We start from the raw sequence: 20,123 nt of genomic DNA on the forward strand, positions 1-20,123 counted from the left end.
TCTCACTCCTTGACTTATTATATATTATTTTGCCATTTTGTTTGGTAAATTTATATATAAAACTAATCTAAATTTTTTTTCTTCAAGAATAGGTTAAGTTGTCAAATCTAAATGGCGTTTACAAAACTCAAGTCATATTAATATTTAGAAAATATTTTAATTTAAAAGAATATTAAAAACTTATTAAATTTATCTTAAAAATAATTCATTTTTATATATTATTTATTCATATACTTTGTACATAAACAAAATGATACTTTAAAAAATTCGTGTCTATTGAGAGAATCGTGCATGAACGATCCTTAAATATTATTTAGAAATATTAGTTTTTATATCGCTTGATTAGGATATTCGGCAAATTAAATTCACGTATAACTTTGACAACTTTTCCATTTTTATATATTTATACATATTTAGATCTGTCAATATCGCCTCTTCAGACTTGTTTTGCTGCGATATAAATGCGATGAACATAACAATAAATGATCTTTTCATTGATTAGTCATTACGCGCTGAACGTTATCACAGAATCATTAATTAACATCAAATGAAAAAAAAAGAAAAGAATTCTGCATGTGATTCAAATGGATTTTGTATTCGAAAAATGACGCGAGCGGCGAAATTTATACGCGGTTATAACGGAAAACTGAATAAATGGACAGCGGACTGGCAGCGCACAGGTGCGTGAAACTTTCGCGGCGGCTGGTCGCTTAATGAAATATTCCATTCATGGTAATGTTTAACTGTAAAATGACTTCCACCAACCAGGCGCAAATAATAGTTAAAAGTACAAATAGTTGTTCCTTGCTACTTTATCTATTTCCTTCTCTCAATTGAAATCAAGTTTTCTATGCTCTATCGGACGAAAATTTTACTCTCATCAATCATCATTTTTTAACAAAAAATAAAATTAATAAAAAATTAAATCAGGTTAGACTTTCTTATCGAATTTATCCTATTTTGAGTAAAATAGGAATAGAGTCTGTATAATAAATCTCTACATTAACTAACACAAAGCAATATAAAAAGACAAATGGAATAAAAACGCAAGAGTTTGAAATATGCATGCGAAGAAACGACCAAAATTCATTAAAACGCAATGAAAGACTTCGACAGATAATTCGACGTCGATTCTAAGTTCGTTCCCGCTTCGTCTAATCCTCCATTCCGCTCGCACGGTGTTCGGTGACGACCTTAACCCGAACAGTCCAGGGTACACGGCAATGTTGGAGCAGTAGTATTCAAGAGGGGTTAACAACGAACGGACAGGTCAATAGGAGGACCCAAACTGGCGTGAGTAAGCCTCCAGCAGAGGTACATAATGTGTTCGAACCAATCCCACCTCCACGGCATAGTCGGGCCAATTCGATAAGCCTCTAATCCATCGGCAATTAGCTCGTGCGCACCGGCCCTACCGCAAGCTCTTTACCCTTCACCGATTCGCGTTGTCCCGTCGAACCCTTGGAAACACTCGGCCGATACAGTTTATCCGTTTCATTCGGTTTACTTTTGAAATTAGTACCACGTTTTGCACGACTGGTCAACGGGTCAGTTCGATAAATCGCCGATGGAAACGCGAGATGAATAGCCTATATCTTCGGCGCATTTACGTTTTTAAGCTTGCAAACTCGCGTTATTATCGAGAAAATAGAATATAAAACGTGCCGCTCGTGTAATTCGCAACGCGGCATTAAATGAAATCACGTACGAGCGAACACGGATTGTGAGAGATGGCGAGAGCTCGATGCATCCCAAAAGTATCGGACGTGACCGGCGCACGAGCCCTGTTTTATGTTAGCGAGAGAGAAACGGTGGCGGGTACGTTGCACCGCAATCTTCGTAAAAGGACTGCTAGATGCTGACCAAAAGTGACTGACTCGCGTAGGAAACTCGTAAAAAATAGTAAGAGAAGAGGAAGAGAAAGAGAGAGAGAGAGAGAGAGAGAGACTCACCGTGAGACATCCTCCTGGGAAACTGCCCGCGGTGTCCCGGTGCCGTGCAGAGCAAGAGAGGACGCGTGGCGTGATTCCTGCGAGTACGGTAGTGCCGCGGTGTTGTTTTCCATCGCGGACACGGAGCCGTTCTGCTTACCTATCAAACAAAAAATTCAGGACACTGTCCGTTAGTATACATGTGTGGGAAATTCAATAGAGCGATGTTTCCTATTACTATTCCATTATATTTAATATAATGGATAACAAATTTGTCCGGTGGTAAACAGCCGCCGATGTACCTGGTAAGTCTCTATTTCCACGACAGAATAATTTTATACATATATTATTCATAATTAGAATCTGTTGTTCCAACTTCTTGGTAAACTTACCTATCAGATAAATGTCTTTATTTATTAAAAAAAAAAAAAAAAAATGAAGATAGACACATACTTATCTGATAGGTAAATTTATCAAGAAGTTGAAACAACTGTCCCATAATCTGATCTCCCCGTGTCACTAAGGACAAACAAAAATTCGCGTATTTAAGATAATATATATAAATTATAAAAAAATAATATTAATATATTAAAATATCAAATAAAGCAGAGGGTAAACATAATCGTAGATATTAATAATTATTATCATTACATATATATACATATATATAGCAATAAAATATTATTATCGTTATCATGAGACTGTATTTTGCGCGTTGAAATGTTATTTATTATCCTGCAAGTATTGCAAGAATAATAAATAAAAAATAGTAAATTGAGATAGAAAATAACGATCTCAATTTGGAGCAGACTTGTTTATTCGCATCGAGGTGGCTTCTCCGAGAAACTCCCGGTTATGCCTGGAGATTAAAGCAAATATTCGGATAATCCCGCGGGGCACCGATATGCGGCAGCATTAAAGGGGCAATTTGAATTCAGTCGGCACAAAACTGCCGCCGTCGAGCCCGCTTTTTCCCCGCTTACATCGCGGTTGGGCGCACTATAGCGCTTGTACTGCGCTGTTTTTCTCCCGTTTGTAGAAAAATAAATACGGAAATATTACCGTGGGGTGAAGCTACGGCGCGTACCTCGATATCTTTATTATCCGAGAAGCAATCTTTTATCTTTCGCGTAACATTAAAAAAACGTTACTGTTTGCCAATAATAATCAATCTCTACATCCATTCAATCAATTTTACACATAGAAGTAACTTCGTTAAATTCAAAAGCAAGGCCGAGGAGATCAATTCTCGATATCATTCTTTTCTCATGAAACTTTAACGTCACACTCTCGAAGTTTCCCCGATCGAAGAACGTTTTCGACGTGCGGTGTGTTGCATTCGTAGCACACGCGATAAATGTGGAAAAGAGAGAGGTAAGGTGCTGCTCGCGTGCGTTTCGAGGTGAATTTTATGAGGATTGTTTGATGAGACTGATGAATAAGTTACGGCCTGATCGCGCCGTCAGTAAAAGTCCGGGCTGACGGAGAAGAGCCACGGATCAGAAATTCATTTCCGCACGTCGACGGGCGGAAATCGCGGGGGTTCCGTCCGCGCGTTTATTTCCAACCAGCGGAGGAGTTACGGAAGCCATAGTTGATTTGAATTTCAACACGTTGCGACGGTTTTGAATAATTAATAGAATGCCGTAATTATTATTTCGATCGGGATCTCGTGATGGAAAAGTGGCGGTGAGAAATACGGTAGGTGCGACGACGGAGGTGAAGTGTATTTCTTGCGGATGGTCGGTTATTAAAACGCGCACGGAATCTTTAACTATACTCGTCACGTAAATCACGGACGATGAAATAAAATCACAGGTTTTACACTGCGATTTTATTTCGTTACTTGATTGATAATCAACGAGATCGAGTCCTTGCGTTTATATTATGTTAAACTCATCGTTTCAAATGCACAATATAAAATTATTATATACAAGAAAAATGTAGTAAATTCACATACGTAAGTATGTAAAATATGAAATTGGAGTAATATATATTTTACCTCTGAAATCTGTTTGATGCGACTCGAAATGTAATTAAATTTTAATCCGGGAGTAGTCAACCGGGAAGTTTTTACACTCCAGTTAGAAAATAAAGTTCAGTGCAGTAATTTTATTTAAAAAATCCTACCGTTTTTTTTGTGTCCTCTTACTTTAAAAAAATATTGCGTATAAATTTATGCATAATAATCTCAAATAAATTGTAGAACAGGTAATGATTTAAGAAAAAAAAATCTAGGTGACTATTTTCGGATTAAACGCTAATTAAATATGAAATAAATACTTATTATATTAATTTTTTGGGTATCTGATTTTGTTTACAGTTTACGCAAAAAATTAAGAAAATTTAATGACTTACGTGGCTGAGGCGAGAGAGAATTGTCCGTCGCTATTGGAGGAGGAGGAGGTGGAGGCATGATACCACTTTCCGTCTTTGAAACTAAAAGTACGACGCGATCTTGGGTCGCCTTCAGGGTCGCCACTGCCTCTTCGTGTGTCACATTCTCCAGATTTTTATCGCCCTGCTGGAACCAATATGCGTTCTTCGATGATATGCATTTAACACCATCAATGATCAAAAATAATTATTTGAATCATCACTAAGGCTGGTATTCATAGTCGAATCTTATTTAAAGATCGTCTCAAGCAATATCTTAAGATGCTAATACGGCTCTGTGATTGGCTGATGGCATCTCAAGACAATACTTAAGATGATCTTAAATATAAGATCCGACTATGAATACCGGCCATAAACACCTATTTTTCTTCGCAGATCAAAATTATATACATTATAACGTCAGTGATACAGAATAAGCTAGAAATTGTCGTTGGTATTAAAGTATAAAATTGCATCGCAAAATATCAAACAAGATATTTTTATAGTGATGTCATGTCGCATTAATTCCCTGCGAATTATGTTTTATTCATGCAGATATTGCTCTTCGAGAAATGCCGCTTTTCTCTTCTGTTTATCAAAAGCAACTCACCCTCCCTTCCCTTACGAGAAAAGACTGTTTCTCTGAGACACAAACTATAGGCATGGACGCGCACAAACGATTCAATCACGATGTCACGAGCCTTCGATAATTGATTTTTCCCCATTCAATTTCCCCTGTCAACCGTGGTCGCCTTTCGTTCTCACCCTTGTTCATCCACTACGATTGTCTTCTTTAAGGTACTAAGAGGCAATCGGAGATTATTATCGACTTGACTGAGCGCAAAGACCAGCACAGTCTCTATAGCGGAGTGCACCTCATTAATCGTGAATATTCGCATCATTTTAAACAGTAAATAATAATAATATGCTCTAACTGTGATAAAATATAATTTCTATCAGTTTAATTAAGAAATTAGAATAATTATTACATCATAACTATTAAAAGTTTATTCTTCCTTATTATAAAATTTTAAATAATTTAATTAAGTAATGTAATGTCACTACAGCATCTTTTACGAAAAGAAAATATATTAACGAATTATATATCTAGGCGAATTAAAGAAGTGTAAGGTTGAACGGATTTCGTGTTTTTAACCGGTGAAGTAAGATCGAACATCCTTATTTTCTAAAAATCCGTGCCGATAGGAAAAACAGATTAGAGCAGTTTTCCAAGATACCACTAAAGTAATTGATAGCCCTTCCGTCAGCGATATACAACTCCAGTCGACGGCAAGTCGACCTTCGCTAGTTTACGATTTTTCGCTTCAGCGGTTTCACTACCTTTAAAGCACCCATCTGTGGGAGTCGCGCCAAAAAAGCACCGATTAAAACTGCCAAACGACTAGCTTGATTTATGAGTGTCGTCTGAAGGTGAAGTGCACAATGTGAGCATAAGATGGAAAGGCGCTTTCTCTTTTTCTCTTTTACAAAAGTGCGTTGAAAGGTTTACCTTTGCTACCTTTCTAGAATGATAGTCGCTAGTGAAGTGAATCGAGATACGAGCGTTGATGTGTTCTTAAAATTTGTACATAATTTATTAAAAACATATTTTTCTTGTATTTCTCACAAATTACGATGTCGATATAACAAATAGAAGAATGAGGCATTAAAGTCTTGAGACAAATTATTTTTAATTTTTAGCAAAACTAAAATCGAGAATTTTTTACTTTTACATGTGATTGCTTATTTAAGAAAAAAAACTAAAGAAATTTTTATAAAGTTTAATCGAACCTTGATCCATTCTCGAAAAAAGAGAGACAGAGAAAATAAAGAAATGTTTATTATCGTTGTAAGGTATGTTCTCTAAGATGGAAAAAAGAGAGAGAGAGAGAGAGAGAAAAAAAAGAATCTTTAAAATTTTAAATTTTATAATTCGGTGGAAGGTACTCGTGGCACGTTTCTTAGGATTGTCAAAAACACTTTTAATATTTTTAGTAGCCCCATAGAACTCATGTCACGAATTCCTTTCACCGGATTATAAAATTTTATTAAAATTTATAATAGAGAAGAGGGACCGAGAGGAGGGCAAATTGAGATTCAATTAAATTTTTGGCATGGAAATTTACTCGCAATCAGTTGTTTACGACAGTGTCCCGAAACTTTCTTGCCGCCTACGTTTTATTCTCCCGCGTGGCAAAGTAATTATCGATCGTACGGTAATTAGTTTCGGCGCGCGTAAGCTCGAAGTTTTCGGGAGTAATTATAAAACTCGAAATGGTTCTCTTCCCCTTCCCAGACTTATCCGTAGATGCCGCAACTCGTTTTTTCACGGCGATTTATACGTGCGTCCTCCGTTCGCGAATTTATTTTCTTTGAAGCGAAGAAAATAAATTCTCTTCTATTTTTATTTTCAACTGTATTCTAAAATCGATAGAAGATTCACGATGAGATATTCAGACTTTATCAGAATAGCAGTTAAAAGTCTTATCTTCATATATTCTCGATATCTCTTGCAAACCCATGTAACTTATGAGTTCTTACTGAATACTTATCTCGTTACTATAAAATTTTTTAAATCACAAGGATAAGATCTCTCGTTTTGAGATCGGCCTTTGATTAAACTTTCGACATAAGAATTTTCCCAGTTTACGATAATGTCCTGAAACTTTTTCACAGTCTACGTTTTACTCCTGTAATACAATGTAATATTTTATTCCACTTAATGTACGATATCGATTCTTTAAATAATAATTTAACAAACAGCACGTGCGAGATTGTAAGGTAATCGGAATTATTTTTACAATACAACGATTGTTATCGCGAGACAGAGTCACGGTCAATTAAGCATGAAAGCGCGAGCGATTTATTTCTCTACATTTATCTCTCTAGCTTTGGAGAGAGGGAAATAAAGAAGGAAGAAATATCGTAAAAAGATACGATTTTTTAGTTTTTTTCACAATGAAAAATAATTACAACTTTATTTTCTTGTAAACACACGCTACTTAAAAAAATGCTTTTTGTATGATGCACAGGCAAATTTATAATAATTCACCTCAAAACGTTTATGGTATGATGTTATGTAAAATCGAATGCGTCTTGTATTTATATAATAATCGAAATTTTCCTCCTACTTTCAATCTCAATTAAACCTTTTACACCTATTTTGATGCTTTAAACACTCCAATAGAGCTCCTTTGAACCTACAAACTATAATAGAATCTGTGAAGAATTTGAAGAGATTTTACCGAAAAGCTCTTTTTAAGTAAAGCAGGAAATTTTCCGATATTTTCGAGGCATAAAGTAAAAGCTCAATTCCTATTATAACCTATTATAATCCTCTAAATACGTATTGAAACTAAAGACCAAGAGTAGGAGAAAAATTTCGCCCTGCGAAAAATATGATCGACTAAATCTTTGTCGACTATTGCGCGGACATTTCGAAACAAACGTACGACGCGAAAGAACAAACGGCTTGGTATGTATGTTTACTTACCAGAGCGTTCCTGACGGCTACCAATTTATCGCCGACGACGAGGCGACCGTCCACCTGGGCGGCCCCGCCGTCCATGATTTTGGTCACGTAGATTCCATTGTCACCTGGTATATGTTGATTACCGATACCACCGGCGATGCTGAAGCCAAGGCCTTTGTTACCCTTGATCAGCTCGATCTCCATCAACTGCGTGTGTTTCCGTCGGCGTACATACTGAAAATCGATGCGCGGACATGACATTAATTGAGCGCAGGTAGACGGAGTGAGGAAGGAGAGGGGTCAAAAGGTATCGCGGATGACCGATCAATGAGTTAATCCTACGAAATTTCAAATTTTAAAGGAACGTCGCTTTCATTTGAGAAGCGTTTAAAAAAAGGAAGCTCCTCTGCACGCTCTTTCATTCCCGGTGTAACAATGAATCTCCACGTAATTAAATGCCCGCCCGATAGCTGATCGGAGAGATATATCCCTTTTCAAACTACTCTCGTTTACTCGGTGAGATTTATAAAGTGGATTTGTTCCTGTTCGGCGCCACTCTCCTTAAAGGATCGTTTATATCGTTGCTGAAGTGGTTCAGTACGTTAATTAAACTCGGCACTCACGGAGGAAGAATTGACTAATGTTTCGTTTGCCGATTGATGCATTTCACCATGGCGTAAACACGTTTAAAATATTAAAATTATTTATTGAAATACGCGAGAAAACTCTTTCCACTTAGTTCATTTATAACTATTAATTCCATAATATCTAAAACAAATATATATATATATATACACATATATATACATATATATATATATATGTGTGTGTGTGAGTGTGTGTGTGTGTAAATTTAAATAAATAAAAGTAATTTAAATTTTAACAAATTTAATATGTACAAATCAAGCATTATTTCGTTTACGTGATCTTTAAATTGTACTTTAGTAAATGCGATAGAATATAACGACTAAATAAAAAATCACGTTTGATGCAGTAATTCACTTAACCTTGAGTTAAATTTAATTGTGAGTCATCCATAAATCGAGAGCAAATTGGATTTGTTATGACAGTCATATTCCTGTCCTAAAGATGCGTTTACGTGCAACGAGGGATAGCTGCAACTTTATGTCAGAATAATATCTAGAATGGTCCGATCGTAAACGCTTTTATGTCTACCTCATCGTTATTTCCAACTTGGGAGGGTTAATAACGCGCGCATAGTTCGTACGACCTTTCAAGTACCTCAAAAATTTCCGGCGGTCATCAAAAAAGTTGTTTTGAAATGGTAAAGAGTTGATGTGTTATCTCCGAATTTTGGAAACATCGTAACGTGATTATTATATATTATTATAATAATTTTATCGTTTAGAAAAATATCCAACTAAAGTTTCCACAATAATCGACGTCTTTTGATTTTTATGTCGCACTAACATCGGCTTTTCCTTCGAAAAGGTAGATACAGCGACAATCCACTTGGGAATTTTTTTTTTGGAGGGTGACATTAACGTATATCCGAGAGGCATGTAACGAACGATCCCATCGAAACTTTCCCTCATCCCTTAGTGACTTTGCCAACGGCCATAGGAATCTCGAAAGGCCCGGGTGAGTGATCGTCGCTTCGGGACTTTCCTCAGACATAAGCCGAAGATATTCGACGCGTCTTTATGACAAATATAGAATCCGGGGAAAGGCCGTCAATCTCGCGGAGAACTTTCTAAGACTTGAAATGTCGTGAAACTGAAAAGACGGCGGACACCTTGACGAGAAAAATTAACAAGGAAAGTTCGAGGCAAACGAGCGGAGAGCAACGCGTGACAGGGAGCGACGTACGAAAACGATTAAAATCGCATTTGATTTGGAACCAAAGAGCTTGGCAGATGATGCCCGAAGTACCATCCCAATATCTTTTGATATTCGACGAATTGAAATGCATATGTTAAGTAAATAGTGATAATACACCGACAACGATATATGCCTTAATATCTGAGCAGAATTTAATTGAGTACTCGGCTAGGAACCATCGGCAGGTAGCCGAGAAATTGAATATGCATACGCAGGGCGAGTTTAACAGCAGAAAGCATACGCATTACAGCATTTGCAATTCAATTATTCCCGACACATTCGTCGCACAATTAAATCTGTGCACTTGAGATGTGCATATGATATGGCATGTGATCACAGTAACAATGTGTGCTGCATTGCACCGCGCGTACGATTCAATTAAATTCGGATTTGGGATTTGCATACGTCAGTTTGCACAGGTACCGTGCGCGGCATCTTTAATGCGTCAGTTAACGTTAATCAGTTGGTTAATTAGATGGTGGCCTCTTTCTCTTGATGTTTTGACTAATATATCACTATTTACAAATAGATTCTGACAATTGATCACGATAGCTACTTCGTTTTTGATACAAAATGTTATCTCATCAACAAATATGTTTATTGTAATTGTGCGTTCAGAAACACCCGAGGGGATTAAACAAAGATAAACTGGGTATACATAGGGGCATTCGGATGATGTTTCTGAAAGCCTTGATAGCATTTGGAAGGGTTCACAATGCAACAAAGCGATCTACGGCGGTAGAAACAACTAACTTGTACAACGCGTTTGTATCGAGGGGGATGGAAGCTTACCAGTTTCACGGTGTTGCCGGCCCGCTTGAGCGCGTCTACGGCGGCCGCATGCGGTACGTCGACAACGGACACGTCGTTCACCTGCAGTATCGTGTCGTTGACACGCAGCCGGCCGTCCGCGGACGCGGCACCGCCCGGTATAAGCTTAGTGATGTAAATGGCGGTGTCGTTGCCGTAATGGGGATTGTCTGTGCCGCCGGCAATGCTAAAACCCAGACCCGCCCCGCCCCGCTCCAAAATGATGTCTTCGTAGTCCCATTCATCGTCGCCGTTCACCTGAAAACAGAAACACGCGCATTTAGTATTATCTTCATTCCTTTTATCTATCTATCTCTTTCATTCTCCCTCCCCCCCCCCCCTCCCTCTCTCTCTCACATACACACTTTTATGAAAAAAACATTTTTTTCTATTTTACGTACACTTGTTTTATTATCTACTGTTTATTTGTCTTAATTACATATGTTTGGTGCTGTCAGTCTAATGTCAATCGATTAATGTTCCCACATGAGGAGACAATACTTCAAAATACTTAATAAATAGCGATACATTAATTTTTTCTTCCTTTATTTCATTTTTATCCTTATATTTTCATTTACATCATGCTTAGTTTTTACTCTGTATTTCAATTGGCATTGTATTATTTTTCATTCTTTTTATTTTTCTCTATTTTTGTTTCTCTCAATTTTTTGTCCTATTGTAATTTCTTCTTGCTTATTTCTGTATACATATTTAAAAGGCCTATCCTAAAACAGTAATAACTCAACTAATTTTTCTTTCTTTTTGTTTCTCTGCAATATATATAGATATATATAATGTACGCGATATAAATTTTATTCAATCCAATTTGCTGAGTTTTTTAATTTTTAATAACGGAGTTAGAATTAGCGAAGAGTTACAGGCGAAAGTGGGCAAATGTGTGCATTACAGGGACTGTTATTAATCGGACTCAGCAAAAACTTCCTGATCTTTATCGAAAGAAAGAATTTTTATGGTGAGAGTCGGAGGGTTAACGATGGTGTCACGCGAGATCGTGCAAAACCCATAATTCTAATTGCGCGGGAGATTTAAAGTCTCCGGACGCCATGGGAGGGTTAAGCGGTTAATTGATTCTGAGACCTCACATAAGAGCAGATTAGGTCATGTAATGTTACCGATCGATAGCGGTCAGTTACGCGGGAACAAAGGAGCACCGTTTAAGCTCTCGACGCCAGCTGACGCGCGGCGGGACATCGAAACGCCATATTTCTCATCAGAGAATGCATCCTTCTCGTGCCGCGTGCGGGCATGCAGGATGATGGAAAATATCTGATAAACATAAACTATAATGTCTTGAAGAGAACTAAAATAACTATTTCAATTGAAACTCTCTTGAATGACTGAGTTAAGTGAAATATCTCGCGATATTAAGATCTCGAAGCTACAATTAAGATCGGGAGTGTCAAAGGCAGATTTTGACAAATAGACTCTTGGAGATTCTTTATTTATTGACTAATTCCATGCAAACTTTATCTCGTTATAAGTTTTTAACATACGTAGTGGGAAATTTTGAGAGGCATGGAGTTGGAACAGCAAAGAAGTTTGTTATAGGAACTCGAGCGCACTAAAAGACTCCGTCCAATTAACTTTAAGTAACGTTGGCATGTGACGCCGTTTTAACGTTCCATAATGACAAAATAATTAAAGATCAGTCATCTTCCTTATTGGTTACTGTATACGCGTTTTTAGGTTGAGTTAAGTGTCAAAAAGTACACTAAAATAAGTCAAAATAAGTATAGAATAAACTTATAGAGTAAACTATGGGCATAGTTTTTTAAAATGCAAAAAACATACTTTTATTTTTATTTTTTGATAGCGTTTGGTATTTAGCTGAAAGCTGAAAAAGCATGTAAGACTACTGACATTAAAGAGAAAATACTTAATAAAAATTTTATGTTATCAAAATATTGAAACATTGGCCATCTTTCATATCTTTTAGGGAAAAGATGGCTATAATATTATAAAACAGTTGGCCATACATACTTTATGTACTTAACATTTATAAAATAATAAAAAACTTATAATTTTACATATTTAGTTTTATTGCTACATATTATCACGAATTTAATTTTATTTTTAAACATTTTTAATAATAAATGTTTAAAAGTATAAGTTTAACATCTATTTAATTCATTGTCAGTGCTAAAAAAATCTATGATACATCAAATTTAAAATATTAGGTACGTGACTTAAATTTCTTCTTTTTTTATAAAATATATACATAATACCTCCAAAAAAGTGACCTATCTTATCCAAATTATGAGAGAAAGATAGTCATAGCATTTATTTTAAAAATAGAAAAGGAAAGAAAAGATGTAATCACACATTACAATTTACATATCTTCATTATGTGTCTAATAATGTTAATTGTGTCAACTCAACCATAACTAACTTATTTGACGTTGTGGCAATTTTTAATGAATACATGAAAAATTTTGCAGGCAGTCAAAAGTAAAAACGTGATATAATATCTACAATATTATTATTTCAAATAGTATACCCGCATAAACTACAGTAAATATTGATTATCTTTAAAAATAATTACAAAAACAGTTACTAGCAATTATTAAATAAATTATAGCCATTGGCCATCTTCTCCGTATGACTATCATACCCTAATTTATCCTATATTAAAAATTAGATTCTATCACCACAGATAAAAAAAACAAAAAGAGAAAATTTTTCACGTATGTTCACGCACGAGAATGTATCGCAAGAAACATTTTTAATTGTCTGTAGCAAATAACTATAATTTAATGTTGTAATTGTCCCTCGTTAAAAGGTTTTTATCATATGCAAGCTAATTATTAATAGTGAAAAAATTCATGTTCGATTAGTTATCCATTTACAATCACTTACAAACGATTGTATGCTTAATGAAATAGCACGAGTTTTCCTTAGAAAAGCAGCCATTAAAAGTCCTTCAGGTGCACGATCGCGTAATGCAATTATGCATGATCCATTGGAGTGCAAAACCATTTTAATCGGATCAAAAGCCAACTAAGCCGTAGGATAATATGCTAGAGACACGTTCCCGCAGTACGACGCATTGCGTATCCCCGGATGTATCAGCCTGATACACTCATATTCGTGTACGCGCAATTACGATTACGTTCAAAGCAACATCAACAAAATGCCTTAATTTTGTCCGGCGATGTTGTGAGTTAATTTGAGTAAAGTCGTAAAATAGTGCAATTTTAAAATGTAAATTCTAAGACATTAATAAATAAAATGTACGTGTCAATATATTATAAATGTTATATTTTACTAAAGAAATATAACTCAACATTATTTTCAATTGTGTCAAAGTATTACATTCCTCATGTTAATTTCTTACATAATATTTATGTTACTTCCAAACATATTCATCTTGTGTTAAATAAACACAAAAAAATTAAGTAAGAGTTTAAAATATGCGATATATATTAAGTTTAACACTAATTTTCCAATTGTATAGTAACGAAACAGAAAATTAGGTAAAACAATTCTTTTCGAAACTGACGATATTGAATTCAGAGTTATCAGCATAAAGCTGCCAACACGTTAGAAATTTTTTACAATTATTTAATGCAACGTATGGTGTTAAATATTAAAGAATCAAATTCAAACAAATTTTACGAATTAAATGACATTTTATTATTTTTAATTCCCATGGGTGACGAAATTTATAATTTTAAATCAAATCATCTCTGTGGTTGATTTGCTTAATTTTCAAAATTTGCCAAAAATAAGCTACGTCCATATTAATATATGCACTCAAGTTAATAATAAACTAAATTTGAGTCAAATTTAAGAATTTTATAGCTGAATTGTTCAAATCAATTATTTTATTATAATTAAATCAACGCCTTATTAAGTAGGAACAATGACCGTCTACATAGATATAATAAAAATTACTCAAATTGAATGAAATTCGACATGTGAATTTATCAGTGCAAAGTTAAAGACCTCGCACGATATGCGGGTCGATCGTCATTGCGATTATCCATCTACGTACGTGCCATTCCGATCATGTTGCAACACAAACAGATAGTACGGAGGGCGAAAGGATCCCGTGCTTCTACACATTCTCTCTCTTTCTCTTTCCCTCATTCTCCTCTCTCCCTCTTACTCACCCGCGCGCGCGCGCGCGCGCACGCAGATCGGAATGCACCCCTGGACGCATTCCGATCCTCCTGCATCGGCCGCGCGCGCGTATCGAGACAATCCGCCGCGCGCAAATTTGACGCACGCAATGCGCGATGCCCCATGCATATTGCGGTGATCGCGAATTAATCGCGCTGGAATTATGCTATTCTGTTAAGCCACTCCCTGTCCCTCTTCCGTTCTCCAAACCCGACGCGGCATCGTTGCAGCGACGAGCTATGCATTCGTCAGCGGCGCGCTCGACGATACGAGTGCGGCCTATCAACGATGCGCGCGGCAGCAATTATGTCCGTGCGAGAATTAGCTGGCGATTAGTGACGCGATTATGCGGTAGCGCTAATTAATCGTACCGGGGTCGAGGGGAGAGGCGACGGAGCGCGGGGATCCCGCACACACTTTCGCGCAATGCACAACGCGGTATCAGCCATGCTTATCGGACTTGTTTGACGACTCGTTACCGCCGACAATTAAGTGATCCGCGTGTTTCGCGTAGCTGATGTATTTTCGTATGCGCGGTAATTCGTAGATTAATTCCAAAATTATAGTCTATAATTTCGCCGGTGTAATCGAGTGCTCTCCTCGTGAGAATGAAAACAAATTCCCTTTTTATAAAAATTGATCTTTTTTTTTCAATTTTATAAGAGTTACACTGTTAATATAAGATCATTCATATTTTTGTATTATTTCTTTCAAATATATATTTGTAATAAATTCTTGGCTTTTGTCATATAATATTACATATAATCTTAATAATGTGGTATTAATATTAATAACCTAATAAACTCCTATATGATCATTAGAACTAAGGGAATTAAACAACATTTCCTCTTTGAATTGATTAGAATCATTTCCTTGAATGTCTCCAACTAACCGCACCACGGAAGTTACGATAACGATAAACGAGCGTGTTCCGGAATCGTCAAAGCGTTTACGCTCGCTATAAATCATGTGAAACGCGCGCGCGCACAAGAGTTCCGAAACCCGAGTGCGCATCGTAATCTGAAACTATTTTCCGTTAATTACCATTTTCCAGGTCCGCCGATTGACCATACTGGTGATCATTGATCTGCATCATACATGGACCTTCTCGATGCCCTCTCCCGCGCTTGCACGCGTAGAAATTAACAACACTAACTTCTACACTGAGATTTGCAGGACGCACTTCCGCTCTGCCTGATCCGATTATACGCGATGACGAGTGCCTGTCGCGTCGTCGTGTCGCTCGAACTCGAATAATTTCAATAGCAAGCAGGTGTTGCTTCACTGACGTTTGACCAACTGATTTATTGCAGGCGACGGACAGATTTATGCGTTTTGCATAATTCACCGCCGATCGCCGTCGCTTATACTTCGCGTGCAGCGACGATTTTTGCTTCTTATCGCGAGGATACGGGACTACATAAATCCACTGCGCTTTTTACTCGACGCGTGTGCACTTTCGAACGACAACTAACTAAAATATCGATATCGTGAATATCACGATTTTATTATAATGAATGTTACGAATATTATGTAAATTCGTCAATTTTAAAAACAAATCTGCCAACATAAAAAAAAATATTCTTCATAGTATCAATGTATGACGTTTATTGACGAAAATTCATTGATACAATAAACTTTTTGTTAATACTATAAATATTATATTGAACCTTTTCATTAGCCATAAATAAATTTATTAATATAACGAATTATTCTTTGTTACAATAAATAAAGCATCCATGATAATAAAATAATTCATTGCACCAATTTTAATAAATTTCTCATTAGCAGTGTGAATATTTTATTGGAATTTATGTACAGGTTTGATTCAGTGAAGCAAAGACAAGAAAACGTATGCTCATTTTCCGCGTGACTTAACAATTGTTTCCAGACGAAAGTATATGATAATTAATTACGTTGACAACTTAAATTTAATTAACTATCATTACCATTATTATCAATATATATTAATATTTTTAATATTAATACGTGATTCCACAAGAGCAACGGCATGAATAATATTCGCGCACTCGCGACACGATTTACATATCGCGCGGACTCGCGGTTTTTCACGACTGTGCAGGAACGCCGCGGCCGCAGGAGAACGAGCGTATACCTGCAGCTTCCGTCGCGCTGCGGAACGGACAGCGGCCCCGAGAAATAACGTTACTCGCCTCCCATTCTCGCGCGCGCGGAACGCTACTCGCTCGCTCGCGGACTGTCGCGTCTGCCGCGCCACAGTCATCGCTATTATAATATCCGGGCGGAGCGCGCGCGCTTTTAACCGCCGTCTATTTCCGACTGCCAGTGAAAATAAACGCCGGCACGCGCCCGCCGCGGATCGCGCGCGGCCTGCCTGTGGCGCGCGCCGAAATTAACCGGCCGACCGTTGGCGGAATTTGATCGATGGATCGCTCATCGCGCGCGTCGCGTTCGTTGACCGCTCGTTATCTCACGTCGCGCTTTGTCGCCGTAATTAGGCCGCGTCGCAGGAGATGTGGGCGCAAGAAAAATTTGGCCGTAGCTTGGGAAATTCTAAAATTAAGACTGAAATATCTTGTGATATGTAAGTGCTATATATATCGTCACTTTCTCTCTCTATCTCTCGCTCTCTCTCCTCTTTCTCTCTCTGATACATAAACTGATATTTTTAACAGTCACTAGAACAGTGACGCGATCGCGAAGGGCTGCATGGTGGGTTAAGAAAACTTGGCTCGGTATACCGTCGTCATCGTGCCCGCGTGTGTTTCAAATTAACATCTCGCCGTGTCAAAACCGGCTATATCCGTTGGCCTTTGTCGGTACGCTGGTTCGAACCGCGGTGGATAAAGATAGCCGCGTTCCGTGGCAAATAGAGCGAATTTCAGGCTACACCGACCTTGAAAGTAACCGCGTCGTCCATTGTCTACCTTTATTCTTTGAGGGCCTTCAAGTGGAGGAACAAAAGCTTTCTCTCTCAAGTCTTTAAATAAAGTTTGAGACTTCGAGGGGCCTTTATCAAGATCGAGAAATTGAAGTGTCGAGCCGTTTTCCCTGTTTCATCGCCACGAAGGGGATGAGATTAAATACGGGAGAGAATTTTCCTTAATAGAAGATGGGGCGAATGACGTCGTGATATAATCATGCGCGATGGAAACCGCGGCTGGTTTCTCATTCCGGAAGTTTATATGCGGGGTGTCCGTGACCGCCGATCATTCGGCGCAGCAGCGTGTTCAACGGCGGACAAAATTACTGTCGATTAAATCTAACTCTCCTTCCTCGGCTCCTCCGTATTACCCAAGTAAATGGTGAATTCTCCGAGACGCCAGCAGTACTACCGTAGCAGTCGAGAGGGATTGTTATTAAGAGGTAGCTGACGTGCGAAATTCCGCAGCCTCGTCTGTAATTTACGCTTCATAAACGGCAAAAGAAAAGAGACGGGTAGAAAATTTGAAGAAAAGAAACAAAATAAGATAAATAACGGGAGACTGGGAAATTTTTTTAACAGATTACTGATAATTTTGATTTATAAAATTTTTTAACCCGCGCGTGTGTGTGTGTGTGTGTGTAATTGTATCAAAATCTATTATAGATTAATCATATTCTATATAGAAATATAAATCTATATAGAAATATAAATCTATTACAAGTAATTATATTCGAGTTTATTTGTTGATTTTAAAATAAAATTTATTATATATTACATATTATTAGAAAATCAGTAAATAAATTCGAATATAATTATCATTCCCATAAATTATAAATTATATAGTATTAGATAATGATGTGTGCCCCTTTTGTGTAACATAATGTGTAAAATTGTATCACTTATAATCAGACATAGGGGAAGCAGCGCGAAAGTAATACCGACAGGAAAAAAAGACTTGCGCAATCCTTTAAATTTAATACTTCCTTCTCGCTGTGGTAGACGTCTGGCGAAACTACAATGGCCGCCAAGGTAACGTAAGTAACGTGCGTGGCTAAAAGGCGAGAACCGGGGCGTGTTAAGCGGAATTAACGCCGGATGTAACTCGAGCGCTGCGAGAGATGTCGTTATATGCTGCCTCGTTTTGTTCCGGAAAATCGCAACAAAAACACGGTCTTTCACTCGTTCTTGAATTTCCGAGGTAGCACGCGGAACTTTTCAAGGAAGGATCTTGCCAAGCGGAAAATTATGTTGAGCATATCATAAGATTGGTTGTACGAAATTTGCATACAATTTGTGTTAAGTCTAAACGTCGCACCCATGCTACTAAAAATGTTACAACATTTATGCATTATAACGAAAAATATTATACAGAATGCATATATTCCATATAATATATTTTCCATCGATTACCTTTGTCAACGTCGACTAATATATATAATGCTAAACAAATTGCGAGGACGTTTGATGTAATCATGAGTAAACCATCAGATAAATGTGTTGAACAGATTTTTACGGATCAATAAAAGCTGACAGTAAAATAATAAAAAAATTGCGCGAACCGTATTGGATAAAGCAAACCATACTGGAATCCTTAGTTATGACGATAATCGGATCCTCGTAAAACGGTTATTCGAAGTTCCGTCGCAAATTAAACGAAGCTGTGGCTTAAGGTGTGAGTTGTCCTTCGAATGTATACATCGAAACTCGAAACTAATACCCGCGGCGAATGTATGCGTGGAGTGTATTAACACAATTGGAACCTCTCCAACCGGCGTGGCATGGCGTCAGATCGACGGGATTTGTATCGCGTTTCGCGACTTGCTTGCAAAACTTGTACCGGTCGCGATTGGCGCGAGCCATTGCGACTAATTGCTATTCCGTCGCGAGAAAAAGCATCTCGGAGATGGTCTGGCGTGCGCGAAGCGTCGCCGTGTCTACGAACACTTCGTCGAAGCATTGTTCTGTTCAATTATGGAGCAATTCAGACACCGCGGAAGTGCCGTTTCCCCATTCACGCTTTGCGCTTTTGTGGTAATGGAGTCACCGCTGGAATTTTTGGAACCACAGTCATTCACCTTAAATACTTCAGTTTAATTTCGCAAAAAAAAATTGTATGACTGTTTGTGAAATTAAAGTCAAACGTCAGGGAACGTTATAAGACAGCAATGCATGAGAAATAAAGTTATGCTGCTATATTAAATTATTAAAAAAATAATTAAGGTATAATACATATATATTTTTAATTTATTATATATTAAGAGCTAATTAAATGTTTCTATGTTATCATCAGTGCTTATTAATTGTAAACAATATAATGTGTAAATAATAATAAATTTTATGAGAAATATTTTTAAATTCACGTGAATTTTTGGCGCTTTTTGGAAAAAAAAAACAGTGAATTTTAACGATCCGCAGAATAGCGTACAAAAGTATTGTACACTCGGTGTGTTATGAAGCACGTTGCAGATTAACAGAATCGCTGAATTTTCTGGGAAGAATCGCGAAAAAAGTGACAATTAAACGTCCCAACATCGCGCGTGCGTTCGCCACTGATTTTTATTTTCGCAGTTTAATCGCGGCCGTTTAGAGTCGCTTTTTGCACACCGTGGCTTTTCTCGCGCTTCTCCTCGTGCAGTAACCG

General features: G+C 37.3%; 1 protein-coding gene across 11 annotated transcripts in view; it reads right to left on the reverse strand.

Moving 5' to 3' along the window:
• Nucleotides 1-20,123, reverse strand: part of LOC105834480 (disks large 1 tumor suppressor protein) — a 401,711-nt gene that overhangs the window by 75,250 nt on the left and 306,338 nt on the right. For 10 of the 11 annotated variants that reach the window (XM_036283261.1, XM_036283260.1, XM_012676990.3 and 7 more), the window contains 4 exons: nt 10,414-10,689; nt 7,801-8,013; nt 4,290-4,455; nt 1,953-2,091 (listed from right to left, as the gene is read on the reverse strand). In XM_036283261.1, coding sequence (XP_036139154.1) covers nt 1,953-2,091; nt 4,290-4,455; nt 7,801-8,013; nt 10,414-10,689 — 794 coding nt within the window. The remainder of the gene's footprint in view (nt 1-1,952; nt 2,092-4,289; nt 4,456-7,800; nt 8,014-10,413; nt 10,690-20,123) is intronic. The other variant, XM_036283262.1, reaches the window with a different exon arrangement.

Source organism: Monomorium pharaonis, chromosome 2 (genome assembly GCF_013373865.1).
Source record: "Monomorium pharaonis isolate MP-MQ-018 chromosome 2, ASM1337386v2, whole genome shotgun sequence".
Classification (NCBI taxonomy): Eukaryota; Metazoa; Arthropoda; class Insecta; order Hymenoptera; family Formicidae; genus Monomorium; species Monomorium pharaonis.